The sequence below is a fragment of the Somniosus microcephalus genome, chromosome 9 (assembly GCF_052327205.1).
Source record: "Somniosus microcephalus isolate GS21.2 chromosome 9, FLI_Smic_1.0, whole genome shotgun sequence".
In the NCBI taxonomy this organism is placed as follows: Eukaryota; Metazoa; Chordata; class Chondrichthyes; order Squaliformes; family Somniosidae; genus Somniosus; species Somniosus microcephalus.
The window spans coordinates 189,379,743-189,392,871 of NC_140995.1; the positions used below are offsets into that span (position 1 = coordinate 189,379,743).

Below are 13,129 nucleotides of genomic sequence, written 5' to 3' on the forward strand. Positions count from 1 at the left end.
TTACAACTGATGTCAGGAGAAATTTCTTCACTTGAAGTGTAATCAGCACTTGAAATAGACTTCTGATGAAGTAGTGATAAAAACCTTAAGGTCATTCAAGACCCAGTTCTTTGCCTGGAGGGGGGTTTATAGGTCTTTCCTTTTGGAAGAATGGGTCAAGATGGGCTAAATGGCCATCCTCATCTGTATTTACCTTGCAAACAGGTACATGGTACTGGATTCATGATTAAATGATGATGCGCTAGCTGAAAAGACAGGGCATGAACCAGATTACTGAATGAGGAGAAGAAGTTAAGTGAAACAATGGAAGTGCAATTTATTGAAAGAATATTCTTTGAAGTTGAGATCAGAGAGAGAGGAGCATGCTGACTAGCTGTTCAAGGCAGCAGCGGAGCCCCTTCAAAAATCTCCTTTAGATCCTCCTCTTCAACCATGCTTTTTGCCCCTTCTCAATCCTAACCCCCCTTTTTCCCCTTTCTCGCTAGTCACACCCTGTAAAATGCTTCCATACATACATTACTTTGTACGTAATGAATGCTATAGATATGCATGTTGTTGTTGAATGTTAGTATGGTCAACAAAAATAAAATCACAACGGAAACCAGGTCCACTATGGCAATTTGCACACTTAGCAAATATAATGCTTTACAGTTTACCCTCACAATAGTCTATTAGAAGAAGGAAAATAGACTACAAGGCTTCTTCGTCAGACAAACTTACGCATTTTTGCCATCAATGTCCTTTATATTTGTCACCTCTGAATAAGTTGGCAGGTAAAACTAGAAAACAGTTATCTGGAAAGTTGATAAGGTGGATGATGCTAAAACTAATATAAATATCACCATGAGCAGTTTACAACAACTTATATTTATATGAAATCTTTAACCTAGAAAAACTAGGTTCAGAGGAGAAAAGGAACAGGCACCAAGTTTTTGAGGGAGCGTTAGGTGAACAAAAGCTGATATGTTTTGAGAAAGCTTTTAAGGAAGGAGATAAAGAGATGGGGGTGGGATTGAGGAGGGAGCTCCAAAGCGTAGAGGCAAGATGACTTACGATGGTCTGCCACCTAAGGTGGAGTGGAGTGAAGAGAGGGGAAGCACAGGAGGTCAGAGTCAGAGGACCAGAGGAATAAAAAGGCTGGAGAAGGCTGCAGAGGTAGGGTTGTGTAAGGTTGTGGAGGACATAGATTTTGGGCGAAAAGTTGAGTCGCACCCCCTTTGGGGCGCTAACTTTGCCGGGGCGCTACTTTTAGCGCCCTGAAAAAATTAGCGCCCCCGCAGCCGAAATTCATCGGTAGCGCCCCAAGAGGGAAGCGGGGCGCTACTGGAAGCGCCCCGCCTCCCTCTTGGGGCGCTGCAAGGGAATATCGCGGCGCTACGTGCCGCAGTACTGCACACCTTCCTCCCCTTCTTAAAGGGGAGGGGCCTTGCACAGCGCGACCCGGGGCCCAGCTGGGTTACCAGGGATCGGAGTGCCGGCAAAAGAGACCGGCACTCAAAGAGAAGTGCCGGGCTCATGGAGCGCAGCCGGCGCTCTGCGGGGGAGCTGAAGATGAGACCGGGGACGGCAACGGGAGCAGGTGCTGGCAGGCGGCCAGCAACAAAAATGGCCGCCCGGCACTTCACCTTTAATTAGCGCCGCCCTGGCCGCAGGTAGGCCCCCCCCGACCCCGTCGGACATAGCGTCCGGTGCTAAGTCGGGGGCGCTACCTAAGACCGCAGCCGGGGCGCTGCACACAGCGATGATGTCATCGTCGGCGGCGCAGCACTGCGGGGCGCTAAAGGTTACCGCCGCCGCAAACCTCCTGCTGAATTTTGTGGGAGGTGTTGGCGGCGCCACGCCCGGGCGCTAACAGGAGGCGCAAAGCAACCAAATTGTTTCCCCATTGAATTTAATCCATGTAGATCAGTGAAATGGGGGTGATGGGAAGCAAGTCTCACAGAATGCAGTTGACAGAATACTGAGCGATCTGGAGTTTATGGAGGATGGGATTCGGAAGGCTGCTGAGACAGTGTTGGTGTCTGGAGATGATAAATGTATGGATAAGGGTTTTGGCGCATGGAGATAAGATATGTGCAGAGATGGGTGACTTTGATGATGTAGAAGTGAACAGTTTTGGTAATGGATAAAATATGGAGTTTGAGACTCAGGTCTGGGTCACAAGAAAATGCCTAGGTTGCAGGCAGTCTGGTTCAGCCTTTGTGAGTAGCCAAGGAAAGGATGGAATCAATGGCAAGGTTGTAGATGGAGGTTGAAAACCATGTTTAATTATTAGAAATTCAGCTTATCTATTACTTAAAATCAAGCAGGCAGTCTGAAAGCACAGAGATGGGGGTGGAATCAAGTGATGTGGTGGGGGGGTAGAGCTGACATCATCATAGGAGAAGCCATTGCTGGCTGTCTTGGGACAGGTGGGAATGGAATCATGCAAAGCCAATCCTACTGAGGTGGACTGTGGAGGACGATGACATTTCAGGGAGGAGAACTCCTGACAAAGCGCCACAGGCACAGAGGATATCATTGGTGACTCTGACCAGGGCGGTCTCAATGCTGTGAGCAGGGTGGAAGATATTCGAACAGGGAGTTGTGGAAGAGGTGCACATGCAGCTGGGAGGTAATAACATGCTCAACTACTTTGGAAAAGAAGGAGAGGTTAAAGAGAGTGGGGACAGGCAAAATTCTCTCGAGGAGATAGCTTTATTGTAGATGCAGTTAAGATATACCCATTATTAAGGAGCAGGGGGGTTCAAGTTGTTTAACAGGGCACCGAGGGAAGGGGCAGGGGTGGCAGTGGATGGCCATGGATGCCATGATTCAGAACACATTATCCACCCCACCTTGCTGCTCTGCGTTTCCTTAGTCCCCTCCATACCAGGCTTTAGCAGCATTTTATCATTTAGGCTTTATAAACACAAGAGATTTTTCTGGAATTAATATAATGCAGGGGATAAAATATATAGGCTCTGTCTTAGTGTGCAGGAAACTATCTAGCTGCCAGGGATATATAAAAATGAAAAGTACAAACCCACACTTATTTCTGTTAACAAAATTATAGCCTGGTAATTTACTGTTTGCAACATTACCATATGAATGTTTAATGAGTTTGTGTCATTCCTCTGTCTGCCATTTTAAAGCAGGCATTAACCCATTTATTTTATATTTCATAACAATGAATAAAGTGGAAACACTAGTCTAGGTGTACTTCAAAGCCGTGCATAAATCAAAGCTTTGTGCTCTGCAAACTTAATTCATGACTTATATCCAGTAATATCAGCAAGACAAAAATAGAATTCATATGGATAGAGATAAAAGATAATTCTCTACCACAGAAGGCTGTGGAGGCCAAGTCACTGAATATATGCAAGAAGGAGATACAGATTTCTAGACGCAAAAGGCATCAAGGGGTATGGGGAGAGAGCGGGACTATGGTATTGAGTTAGAGGTTCAGCCATGATCATATTGAATGGCGGAGCAGGCTTGAAGGGCCAAATGGTCTACTCCTGCTCCTATTTTTCTATGTTTCTATGTTTTTTATAATAAAGGATCAATCACACTAATAGGCGTAGTCTACAGACCACCTAATAGTGGAAGGGAGGTGGAGGAAGAAATATGCTGACAAATTAGGGAAATGAGTAAAAAATATAGAATAATAATCATGGGAGATTTCAACTACCCGGATATTAATTGGACAGAAGAGGTAGGTAAAGGGGCTAAGGGAATGGAGTTCCTACAATGTGTACAGGACTCCTTTCTAACCCAAAAGCCCAACAAGGAAGGATTCACAGCTGGATCTAGTAATGGGGAATGAACCAGAGCAGATAAGAGAAGTTAAAAGTAGGGGGAACATCTAGGTAATAGTAACCATAATATAATACGCTTTAAGATGTTAAATGAGAAGGACATAAGTATGACGAAAACCAGGTTAATTGATTGGAGAAAAGCTGATTGTGAGGGGCTGAGAATAGAACTTGGGAAAATAAAATGGGCAACAATATTGGCAAACAATGATGTAGAACAGCAATGAGAAACATTTAAAACGGTGTTCAACAGAGTGCAGAGCAGGAAGAATATATTCCGCTAAAAGGAGAGAACTAACTAAACACCAATGAGACTCCATGAATGAATAAAGCCGTAAGGGAACAATTGAGGGTAAGGAAAGAGGCATACATTAAATACATGGACAGCAGGGGAGTGCATGATAAGGGAGAATACGAAGAGATTAGGAGATAAGTCAAAAAAACAATTAGGAAGGCAAAGAGGAACTATGAAATTCAATTATCAAGGAACATAAAAAACAGTAAAATATTTTACAGGCACATCAATTAAAAAAAGGAAGGTTAAGATGGGAATAGGGCCATTAAGGGATAGACAGGCTAATGCCACAGGTAACGATGGAGAGATGGCAGAAATATTAAATCATTATTTTGCTTCAGTATTTACCAGGGAGATAGAACAGTTGGACATGACATTGGATGATGAGATTAGTAATGAGATAAGTGCATTTAAAATAAAAAGAGGGGATATATTAAATAAACTAATCAAACTCAAAGAGGATAAAACCCCTGGTCCGGATGGATTGCATCCACGCATTTTAAAAGAAGCTAGGGAAGAGATAGCAGAGGCATTATTACACATATTTAATAATTCGTTAGAAAAAGGTGTAGTGCCAGAAGACTGGCGGATAGCTAACGTAATACCTATATTTAAGAGGGATAGAACATGTCCAGGGAATTATAGACTAGTCAGCTTAACATCGGTGATAGGAAAAATAATGGAATCCCTATTAAAGGAGAAAATAGAAGAACATCTAGAAACCAAAAATATAATAAGGAATAGTCAGCATGGATTTCTAAAGGGAAAGTCTTGCTTGACCAACCTTACTGAATTTTTGAAGAGGTAACAGAGAGAGTAGACAATGGTAATGCAGTTGATGTAATTTATCTAGATTTTCAAAAGGCCTTCGATTAGGTACCCCATAATAGACTGATGAACAAAGGTCAGAGAATGCAGAGTCAGGGGACAAGTAGCAGAATGGATAACTAGCTGGCTTCAAGAGAGAAAGCAGAGAGTAGGGGTAAAGGGTAGCTATTCACAGTGGCAGAAGGTGGGTACTGGTGTTCCACAAGGATCAGTGCTGGGACCACGGTTGTTCACAATTTATATTAACGATTTAGACTTTGGAATCAAAAACACAATTTCAAAATTTGCGGATGACACCATATTGGGGGGGGGGGGGGGGGGGGGGAAAATAGCCAATACTGAGGAGGACTGCAACAAATTACAGGAGGACATTAATAAACTTGCAGAATGGGCATATAATTGGCAAATTAAGTTCAACACAGATAAATGTGAGGTATTACATTTTGGCAGGAAGAATATGGAGGTCACTTATTACCTGGAGGGTGAGTGTCTAGGTGGGGTAGAGGAACAAAGGGATCTCGGAGTACAAATACACAAATCACTAAAAGTTGCGACACAGGTTAGCAAGGCCATAAAAAAAGCAAACCAAGCACTAGGGTTTATTTCTAGAGGGATAGAATTGAAAAGTAGGGAAGTTATGCCAAACCTGCATCGAACCTTGGTTAGACCACACTTAGAGTACTGCGTACAGTTCTGGTCGCCATATTATAAAAAAGATATAAAGGCACTGGAGAGGGTGCAGAGAAGATTTACAAGGATGATACCAGAAATGCAAGGGTATACATATCAGGAAAGGATAAACAGGCTGGGTCTCTTTTCTCTTGAAAAAAGGTGGAGGGGTGACCTAATAGAGGTCTTTAAAATTATGAAAGGTTTTGATAGAGTGGATACAGAGAAAATGTTTCCACTTGTGGGGAAGAGCACAACTAGAGGCCATCAATATAAGATAGTCAACAAGAAATCCAATAGGGAATTCAGAAGAAACTTCTTTACCCAAAGAGTGGTTGAATGTGGAACTCGCTACCACAGGGAGTGGTTGAAGTGAATAGTATAGCTGCATTTAAGGGGAGGCTGAACAAACATATGAGGGAGAAGGGAATAGAGGGTTATGCTGATAGATTTAGATGAGGAAAGACAGGAGGCGGCACGAGTGGAGCATAAACGCCAGCATGGACTGGTTGGGCCGAATGGCCTGTTTCTGTGTCGTATATCCTATGTAATATTGATCTTTTATCGGCTGGCACAAAAGTCAAAAAGGTACAAACTATACACCTTTGCACTATTCACTCTTTGCCCATCATATATCTAATACTGCTATAGCGTAGCGTGTCTAGCTCCCTGAAACTTATGGTGATGTGTGACTTAAGGCAAATTCCTACATTTTACTGTACAGCATTCAGCATTGTGGAATTTACACTATGTACATTTCCTGTTATAATTTCCACAGAATACCTTGTGGTTGCCAAGGACATTGAGCAGTGAAGAGCCCAGAAATGATTGTTGGCAATATTAGCAGATGAGTATTAAAAGTGATATAAATCACTGGTTAGGCCACAATTAAAATACTGTGCCGAAAACTGGACACCTTACTATAGGAAGATGTCAAAGCTATAGAAAGGGTACATAAAAGATTCACAAAGATGATACCCGGGATGAGAGGCTTTAGTTATGGAGACAGACAAGAGAAAATAAGAGCAAAGGTTAAGACAAAAACTGATGTACTGTAGGTGTTAAAAGTTACAAGGGTTTTTTGATAAGGTAAAAAAAAAAAATCAGAAAAAATGTTTTCCACTGCTCAGTGAGTCAGCAACTAGAGGGCATAAATTTAAGATCAGCAAAAGAATAAAGGTTGGGGGGGGGGGGGGGTTAGAATTTTTTTAATGCACAGGGCTACCAGAAACAGCAGTGGATGCATAATCCATAACAGCTTTTAAAAGTTATGGGGCTAAGTATTTGTAAAATAATTTTTTTTAAAAGGTATGGGGAAAGAGCTGAATGATACACCAAATTGGACAGCTCTTTGAGAACTGGCACACGCATGATGGGTCACACGTGTGACCACACCATCCTCCTCCAACGCCTCTCCACCGTCGTCCAGCTGGGTGGGACTGCACTCGCCTGGGTCCATTCTTACCTATCTAATCATAGCCAGTGAATCACCTGCAACAGCTTCTCTTCCCGCTCCCGCATCGTTACCTCTGGTGTTCCCCCAAGGATCTATCCTTGGCCTCCTCCTATTTCTCATCTACATGCTGCCCCTCGGTGACATCATCCGAAAACACAGCGTCAGTTCCCTGCTGTATGCTGACGACACCCAGCTCTACCTCCACTGTCTATAAATTGTCAGACTGCTTGTCCGACATCCAGTACCTGATGAGCAGAAATTTTCCCCAAATAAATACTGGGAAGACCGAAGCTATTGTCTTTGGTCCCTGCCACAAACACCGTTCCCTATCCACTGACTCCATCCCTCTCCCTAGCATCTGTCTGAGGCTGAACCACACTGTTTGCAACCTTGGTGTCATACTTGACCTGAAATGAGGTTCCGATCATATATCCGCGCCATATCCAAGACTGCCTATTTCCACCTCTGTAACATCACCCGACACCGCCCCTGCCTCAGCTCATCTGCTGCTGAAACCCTCATCCATGCCTTTGTTACCTCTAGACTTGACTATTCCAACGCACTCCTTGTCGGCCTCCCACGTTCTACCCTACGTAAACTTGAAGTCATCCAAAACTCGGCTGTCCGTGTCCTAACTCGCACCAAGTCCCGTTCACCCATCATCCCTCTGCTCGCTAACCTAGAGTGGCTCCCAGTTGAGCAACGCTTCGATTTTAAATTTCTCATCCTTGTTTTCAAATCCCTCTACGCCCTCGCCCCTCCCTGTCTCTGTAATCTCCTCCAGCCACCCCCCCCCCCCCCGAGATATCTGCCCTCCTCTAATTCTGGCCTGTTGAGCATCCCTGATTTTAAATCGCTCAACCATTGGTGGCCAGCCATGCGTTCAGCTGCCAAGACCTTAAAGCTCTGGAATTCCCTCCCTAAACCCCTCTCTCCTCCTTTAAGACGCTCCTTAAAACCTACCTCTTTGACCAAGCTTTTGGTCATCTGTCCTAATTTCTCCTTATGTGGCTTGGTGTCAAATTTTGTTTTATAACACTCCTGTGAAGCACCTTGGGTTGTTTTACTACGTTAAAGGTGCTATATAAATATAAGTTGTTGTTGTTTCCTGCCACGCTGTAAAATTCAATAGCTCAATGATTAGTTTCTTGTGCTCACTATTTGAACAGACCAACTAGGCCATTTAAAATATGCAGATTAATGCCTTAGTTAACATATCAAACATGTTAAGAGTCCATCTGCTAATATCACTAATAATAATTTTTCAGCTAAGATCTTTAATTATTAAGGATGTGAAATACTGAAACTACAGGGACAGGTACAGCAGATCACTTAAGACACAAAACAGCAAAGTCTTAGCACCAATTGCGTCACAAAGAAAACAAGTATGACACTTACCTCAGGGAAATATCCTTCGATCGTTTCTCAAACCCATATGGAACACTTATACCTGTGAAAGACATTTAAGATTACAATAACATACGGCCTATACAAAGAGAAGATTTTTTAAAGTAACATCTTATGGGCACATTCTGCTCCAGATGCCAAGAGATTGTGATGGCTTTCAATTCCTAAGCAGAGTAGGTTTCCATACGTTCCTCCTACCCCACTTTCCCTTATAGTACTGATCACTTCATGAGTAGATGATTGGTTGCTGGGTGTGCTTCTGCAAAGGATATCTGATGCAACTCCAGGAGGAAACCTGTCCCATTACCCACCCCCATCTCCCACAAAAGGTAGGGAAGTTAATTTGCACTTATGCAAAGTAGCCAGGTGACTTGGGTGACTGAGCCAAAGCCAGAGAAGCCCTCACCGTGAACACTAAAGCTGCCCTGAGATCTTCTTGTGCCTGCACTGGTACCACAGTTAACAACCTAAGGGACAACCTTGTTTTGTAACGGCAGGAAAGGTTAGAAAAACAATTTATATTTATATAGCGCATTTAACATAGCAAAACATCCCAAGGCGTTTAACAAGAGCGCTATCAATAAAAATATTTTTGACATGAATAGGTATCAATTTAACAAAATTAACTATATGCTAAGATAACCTTTCAAAGACAAAGGTCACAACACAAAAGGAAGTCTCTAAATGTCCACTTATTGACAAATATTTACGTTCTCTTCTATATATACGGGTGTACTACGTTGGCTCAGTAGTTACAGCCAAATAGCACAATCATTGTCATTAGGCCCAGAGATAAAGTTACTCTAGGTGGCACCAACATTTGGAGAATAATGAAATTGCCAGAATATCACTAGATTACTTGGGTAGTGGAACAGGTGTTGGGTGGTGCTAGCTTGTTAGTTTAACTTAACAGTTTAGCTAGTTTGTGATCAATATTAGAGGACCGGACATCCACCCAGTGGCTGCAGCATGGCTGGTGGCATGTTGTCTTAAGCACCTCGAGAAGTATTTTACAACGTTAAAGAAGCTATATAAATGGAATTTGTCTGCATGTACAATGTAAGAGAAAAATAAATGTAGCTTGATTGTTGCATCCTTCCAGGAAAATTCTCAATAAAGCTCCCTGCTAACTGCCCAATTCTCCATCTGACCTGGGAATGCAAAGATTGTTTGTGTGTCAAAATGAGCCCAAGCTATCTGCACCCAGAGGAACTGAGCTTTGACATTCTTCTAGTCAGCAACACCTTCCAATTAATGAGGAGCTAGCTGCATCATGCGGGTGCCACACGGTGATGGGAGATAGATGCCATGAAGGATCAGTAATTCTCAATACAGATTTTTAAATCATAGAATGGTTACAGCACAGAAGGAGGCCATTCGGCCCGCCCTGGCTCTCTACAAGAGCACATCAGCTAGTCCCACTCCCCTGCCCTTTCTCCGTAGCCCTGCAATTTTTTTCCCCTTCAGGTACTTATCCAACTCCCTTTTGAAAGCCACGATTGAATCTGCCTCCACCACCCTCTCAGGCAGTGCATTCCAGATCCTAACCACTCACTGCGTAAAAATGTATTTCCTCATGTCGCCTTTGGTTCTTTTGCCAATCACCTTAAATTTGTGTCCTCTGGTTCTCGACCCTTCCACCAATGGGAACAGTTTCTCTCTATCTACTCTGTCTAGACCCCTCATGATTTTGAACACCTCTATCAAATCTCCTCTCAACCTTCTCTGCTCTGAGGAGAACAGCCCCAGCTTCTCCAGTCCATCCAAGTAATTGAAGACTCTCGTCCCTGGAATCATTCTCATAAATCTTTTCTGCACCCTCTCTAAGGCCTTCACATCCTTCCTAATGTGCGGAGCTGGCGAGGCCATTAACGGAGATGAAGTCAACATAGTGAGTTAATATTTAAAATAATGCCAGTGAAAATGGCAAGCGAAACTCAAAATAAAGAATAATTCAAGGAGCTTTGAAAACACTCTGTGATCAAGACTATAGAAAGAGAGTCTATGGTGTCATACCATACATAATGGAGAGAGAAACAGAGATAACGGCCCTGATATTTACGGGGCTGCGCATTTGGTGCGGGGGGGGGGGGCGCGGAGAGATGGAGTTATAGACGGGAAATCTGGAAGTACAGGTTTCCCGAACTTCCTGTAGTTTTTAACTGCAGGACGCCTTTTAATTTTTTTCTCCAGTTTTCCCGCCCGATAGCCAGGCTGATTGACAGGCAGGAAAGCCGACAGCAGAAGGACCCATTGAGCAAAAAGCAGACTTAGAGAGATTGCTGTGGGGGGGTCTAGTGGAAGGGGGGGGGGGGGGGGAGGGGGGGGAAGGGTTGGGGAAGAGATTGCAGGGGGGAGGGTAGTCGCAGGGATAGATGGCGGTGGGGGGGTAGATTGTATCGATTTGGCGAAAATGGCGTTTGAGCAGCGTGAGCACACTTCTGGTGCGGGCTGCGTCGGACGCCATTTTGGAGAGGACGTTAGCATTGGCACTGGGAGCGCACGTCATAAGTATGTAAAGTAGGCCAATCGTGACGTCAAACAGCGTGTAACACTGATTTGATGCCAGCACTGCCATTTTCAACCTCAACGCTGGAGCTAGTGCCCACTCTTAATCTCGCACAGCTGAACATGCGTTCAGCAGCAGGAAGGACCCCCCCCCACCAGCACTACTTAGAGATCATCACCTACTTAGATCATCACCTACTTACAGCTTAGTTGCGGATTGATTTCTACTAGCTGTTGCTGAGTTTGAAGAAGTGTTTGGTGCTTTCTAGACTTCTTTAAAGTTGCCTGAAGTGTACAAGGAGTGGTGTAGCACATGCTCAAGGACTTGGTATTAACTTGCAAGGGGTCTGCTCAGACCAGTTGCTCCCAGACATGGGTGCATTAGTTTGTATCCCCTGCAGCATGACAGGGAGAATGAGCAGAGGCAACACAGAGCAGGACAAGCTGCTAGAGGAGGCAGGAGGAGGAGGAAGAGGGGAGAAGGGCTGTCAGCAGGAGGCCATATCCACCCAGGGTCTTCAGGGAGTAATTCTCCTACCTCAACCTCAGCAAGAAACAGTGCATACGATGTCTCCGTTTTACTAAGGAGGTGCTCACTGAAATCTGCCACATGCTGCAGGCGGACCAGCAGCCTCAATCCAGGGCAAGGACGGCATTGCCAGTGGCTGTAAAGGTGACCATGGCCTTGAACTTCTTAGCGTCAGGCTCCTTCCAGTCTGGAGCAAGCGACATCTGTAACATCTCCCAGTTCGCCATCCAGTCCTGTATAAGGGAGGTGAGTGAGGCTCTGTATGCAAAGAGGGCGGAATACATTTCATTCTCTCTTGCCAGAGAGAAGCAGGTGGAGCGAACGCAGGCTTCCCCCCATGGTGTAGGGTCGTGGTCTATTGCATGCTCCACAACATCGCCATCATGAGGGCACAGCCCTTGCCACCAGGCATACTGTGACCATATGAGGAGGAGGAGGAGGAGGAAGTGGAAGCGGAAGAGGAGGAGGTGGAAGAGGAGGAGGAGGAAGCGGAAGAGGAGGAGGAAGTGGAAGAGGAGGAAGTGGAAGCGGAAGAGGAGGAGGAAGTGGAAACCGGCATTTCCGATCTGTCAAAGCTCTTGACAGATCCTCCAGCTGCCCTGGTGCAGGGCCTCTGCAGGCGGATAGTTCCGCTTTTTGGAGACCCTCCGCCCGCAGAAAACCCTTACAATTCTTGTGCCTGGTAAAAGCAGGCGTAAGGCCTGCTTTTACCAGGATAAGAGTTGAAAAAAGGTTTTTTTTTAAATTTCCACTGATTTATCATTTAAAAATACTTTAAAAAAAGGTAAGTTTATTTTTAGTCCCGTAGTAAGTTTTGTTTAAAATAGTTAATTTATTGTACTTTCAAGTCATTTTAAAAATGTGATTTAAAAAAAAATTTATTTAAAGTTTTACTATGTTTTGGGGGTGATCTCCATTCATATATTTGACAGGTCTTCCTGTTAAATGTATGAAGGGAGATTCCCTTCTTTGATTGGCTCCCCAGGGCCCACGTGATCCCAGGGACGCTGCAAACTACCTGCGCCTCTGGGATACGTGGGCCCTGCGCACTGGCTGTTTGGAGAAACCCAGCACCGGAACTGTGCGCATCCCGGGAGCCCTCAGGTAAGGGTGCAGATTTTTCCAGATCGCAGTCCTCCACCCGCGGGAGGCCTGCGATCGGAATATCTGGGCCAATATTTAATTCAAAAGTCAACTGCATTCCCTTACTGCCTGTCTTCAGTGTGCCTTTGCCTGTCCTAGTGTTCCTAAGCAGTGCTATCCCAGTGGCTGCAACATGGCTGGTGGTAGGCTGCTGACTTTCAGTGGAGGGGACTGCAGATGGCCTTGGAGGACAACCTCGAGCAGCTCTGGGCCTAGTAGGCCCGGCTTTGGACTGCACCACCTCAACATGGGCAGCAGTAGTCTGGGCGGACTGGCTGGCGGAGAGGCAACAGCAAGGGCACTGACAGAGTGGCAGTGGTGGGAGGACGAATGCTATCATCCTGAGAGAGGACAGCAGGTTCGTCCTCCATGGAACCACTGCCATTCCCCCGGGGCGGCGCCTCAGCAATCTTAGTAATCTGCTGGAGGACACTCTGCAAGCCCCTTTCAACACTGCTAACTGCAGCCATGATGGCAGCAGTCTGTGTTTGCGTGGC

At 44.9% G+C, this 13,129-nt stretch overlaps 1 protein-coding gene across 3 annotated transcripts in view; it reads right to left on the minus strand.

The window, feature by feature from the left end:
- Nucleotides 1-13,129, minus strand: part of cyb5r4 (cytochrome b5 reductase 4) — a 221,197-nt gene that overhangs the window by 100,757 nt on the left and 107,311 nt on the right. For all 3 annotated transcript variants that reach the window (XM_085997707.1, XM_085997706.1, XM_085997708.1), the window contains one exon: nucleotides 8,444-8,495. In XM_085997707.1, coding sequence (XP_085853833.1) covers nucleotides 8,444-8,495 — 52 coding nt within the window. The remainder of the gene's footprint in view (nucleotides 1-8,443; nucleotides 8,496-13,129) is intronic.